This window comes from Myodes glareolus, chromosome 9, assembly GCF_982192425.1.
Source record: "Myodes glareolus chromosome 9, mMyoGla1.1, whole genome shotgun sequence".
NCBI lineage: Eukaryota > Metazoa > Chordata > Mammalia > Rodentia > Cricetidae > Myodes > Myodes glareolus.
Genome location: NC_142034.1, coordinates 65,590,738 through 65,594,274, shown reverse-complemented (window position 1 = coordinate 65,594,274; position 3,537 = coordinate 65,590,738). Strand labels below are relative to the sequence as shown.

The window sequence follows — 3,537 nt, the reverse complement described above, 5'->3', positions numbered from 1 at the left end:
TATCTCCCCATTCCCCTTGTCCTTTCTCTCTCCTCCTGAGTTCTTGCAAATGCCCTTTAGATAAAATGCTTCATGGTGCTAGCTTTCTGATGGAAGCCACAACTCTGTAGACAACATGGAGCTGAATACACACATCTGAGCCTGCCTCCTCTTGTTGTTCCCCCCCTTAGCTGTGTGTGGTCCCTGCATCTGAACACAATTCCAGAAGACATGTCCAATCACACAAGAGTGACTCACTTCATCCTCGTGGGCTTCTCAGATACCCCGCAGCTGAGATTGGTGGTCATACCATTTTTCCTGCTTGTCTACACATTTGGCCTCCTGGGGAACATCTCCATCATCGCAGCTGTGATGAGAGACCGCAGGCTCCACTCCCCAATGTACTTCTTCCTGAAGAATTTATCTTTCCTGGACATGTGTTACACTTCAGCCACCATCCCCAAGGCAGTGGTTATGTCCTTCACAGGCTCAGGGCTCATCTCCTATCTTCAGTGTGGAGTACAGCTTTACATATTTATCACGCTCTCTGCTTCTGAATGCTTTCTGCTCACGGCCATGGCTTATGACCGGTTCCTGGCCATCCTCAGACCACTGCTCTATGGAACCATCATGAACCACAAATGTCGTGTTGAGCTGGTGGTCACTGCCTGGGTAAGTGGGGCCATCTACTCAGCCTTCCACACTTTCAACACCTTCTCCCTTCCCTACTGTGGACCCAATGTTGTTGAACACTTCTTCTGTGACATCCCTCCAGTCATGAGACTATCCTGCACTGATTACCATCTCAATGAGGGGGTGGGTTTCGCTGTCAGCAGCTGCATTGTCATGAGCTCCTTCGCCCTCACGGTCCTCTCCTATGTGGGCATCGTGTCCACAGTTGTCCGCATTCCATCAGTGGACGGCAGGTGGAAGGCATTTTCCACCTGCTCCTCTCACCTGACCACAGTCGTCTTGTTTTATGGAACTGGAAGCTTCGTGTACCTGAGGCCTGCCTCTCGGTACTCCCGGACCCAGGGTCGCCTGGCATCTGTTTTCTACTCTGTCCTCACTCCATCTTTGAATCCAGTGGTCTATTGTCTGAGGAACAAAGATATGAAGCTTGCTCTGCAGAAACTTTATTGCAGAAGAAAGTATTGAGTCCTCCAAGACTACAGTGTGGCTCTCATGACGAAACTGGAGCCAAGAGTTTCACCCCCATACACATCACACCCTTCCCTTTCTGTGACATTTGAAGCCTGCTGACAAAGCCAGTTGCAGAAGCTGCAGGAAGCCACCACAGTCCCTGCAGTGAACTTTCAACTCCAGTAGATTCTAGACCTTCTTCTGGTCTTCAAGGGCATCCAGACCCATGTGCGCTATCTACGCACAGATCCACACATAAATAGTAGCATTTTAAAAATTAAACTTTGTGTCTCAGAATCTTCTAAGAAATAACAACTGAATGACTAAAATCAAGTGACAAAATATATCTAGGTAGATTCTTGAGACAGAAAGAAATGCACACACACACACACACAAAATATATATGTGTCTGCTACCAGAGATGTCTGTCCTATCTTCATCTGAAGAAGCTGTTTGGTGGTTGGTGTTGAACCCTATGCTGACCTGCTTTCCAACTGCCCAGTCTTCTACTACAGGATGACTTAGAACGATCAATCAGTCTTGTTCCCATCTCTGTTTGCAGAACCTGAATTTATACACAAGGAAATGGACAGCCAGCAGGGCTGTTTGATTCCCCATTCCCAGGCTCTGGGAGAACTCAGGAGCACTGTTTATTGAGAGGCTCTGAAGTACCCACATAGAATAGAATTTCTCTCCCTGTATTTCTTTATATACGTGTGTGTGTGTGTGTGTGTGTGTGTGTGTGTGTGTGTGTGTGTATCTGTATCTATCCCTCTATTTCATTGTTAAAAATACTGTTGTTGGGTTCCCAGTGAATATCTTCTACTGATCATAAAAGTGATTTTACTATGTCAGCCCTAAGCATCTTCACCACAGTTCTCAATGGACATTTTGTGTTTTACCTGCTTCACGGACAGCAATTCTCACTGCTCTCTGTCACTGTCTCTCTGACAAGCTCTGCAATGTGATTTTATCACAGACCTTTGTCTCTTTGCTCCAGGCTTTGTCTTTGTGCGTATGTATTTATAAATGCACACTGTCCACTCTCTAATGAAGTATTTAAGTTCCTTTCTAATGAAAAATTTACACAAAATCAGTTTATGAGAAATGTGGCCTCGTCCTGTGTATTTCAGGGATTGTTCTGTGGTGCTGTTTGATCTCCTCCTTTTCCTGCCTCTGATTCCCAAATGTGGGATTATAAGGAGAACTCACAAGGGTTTAGTCTTCAGTAAGAAGACTTCAGTAATGAGTTCTGTTTCATACTTCGTAACAATCATGGCACCCCAACTCAGTATCTTAGGGTACTTATCAAATTTTGTTTCTCAAAACTTACATTAGTGCTATGAATCTCAAGTCAAACATCTAAAATCTAAAATTTAAAATAAAAGAAAGTTAATCTTCTCAAAAACCTGGGTGGTAGTGGTGGCACATGCCTTTAGTCCCAGCACTGGAGAGACAAAGAAAAGCAGATCTCTGTGAGTTTGAAGCCAGCCTGATCTACAGAGTGAATTGCAGGATAGCCCCAGGAATACAGAAAAGCCTGTCTCAAAAAACAAACAAACAAAAAAAGAAAAGAAAAAGTAGAAATAAAACTAACATTTATTCTTATATGGTTTGAGACTAGTCTGAGCTACATAAGACTCCGTCACAAAATAAAAAGAACTTGGTGGATATACACCTCCCTTTTGAAAAACATCAATAAGAATTCTCAAGTGAAAACTTTTTGGCTGCTGCACTTATGATTAACATTGAAAAATCTATATACCATAATAATTAACCCAAATAAACTATGAATTATATATGAGTGCAAGACATAATATAAAAAGATGTCCTTATAGAATTTTTATCCAAAAAGTTTTATTTTTAAATAGAGGTTATTAGGTTGAAATGTTCCAATCTTTTTTATTTAATTATACCTCTTTTCACTTAAGTTCTTTTAGGGATTTTTTTCTTAGAATTTCCTACGTGCATACTGTATTTACATCATTTCCACCCCTACCCTTCTCTCTATCCAGTTCTCTTATTTAGACAACACTGGAACTGAGATTTCTTTTAAAAGACATTATATAAAAAGATGTCCTAGAATTTTCAGCAAAAATGTTTATTTTTTAATATAAGTTATTAAGTTGAAATAGTATTATTTTTATTATTTAATGGTACCTCTTTTCACTTAAATTCTTTTAGATTTTTTGAGTATTTCCTATGTGCACACTGTATTCACATCATTTCCACCCCTACCCTTCTCCCTATCCAGTTCTCTTATTTAGACAACACTGTAACTGAGATTTCTTGGGTCCTGCTTTACTGTTGCGTCCAGAAGATGTGACCTCTCAGCAGGTGTCCCAGTTCTCCATGTCGTAACACATTTCTGCCCTCCACCACGTTTTTCCTTTACTCTTAGGTGTAGGTTATGCT

The 3,537-nt window shown here is 41.5% G+C and overlaps 1 protein-coding gene across 1 annotated transcript; it reads left to right on the top strand.

Annotated features, from left to right (window-relative positions):
- The first annotated feature begins 210 nt into the window (after window positions 1-210).
- LOC146892932 (olfactory receptor 5AR1-like) lies at window positions 211-1,137 on the top strand. Its single transcript, XM_085694979.2, has one exon. The coding sequence runs from the start codon at window positions 211-213 to the stop codon at window positions 1,135-1,137; it is 927 nt and encodes a 308-aa protein (XP_085551105.1).
- Window positions 1,138-3,537: the final 2,400 nt, after the last annotated feature.

Excerpts from the sequence above, each read along its gene's own strand:
- LOC146892932 (XM_085694979.2), top strand. The coding sequence starts at position 211 with ATGTCCAATCACACAAGAGTGACTCACTTCATCCTCGTGGGCTTCTCA.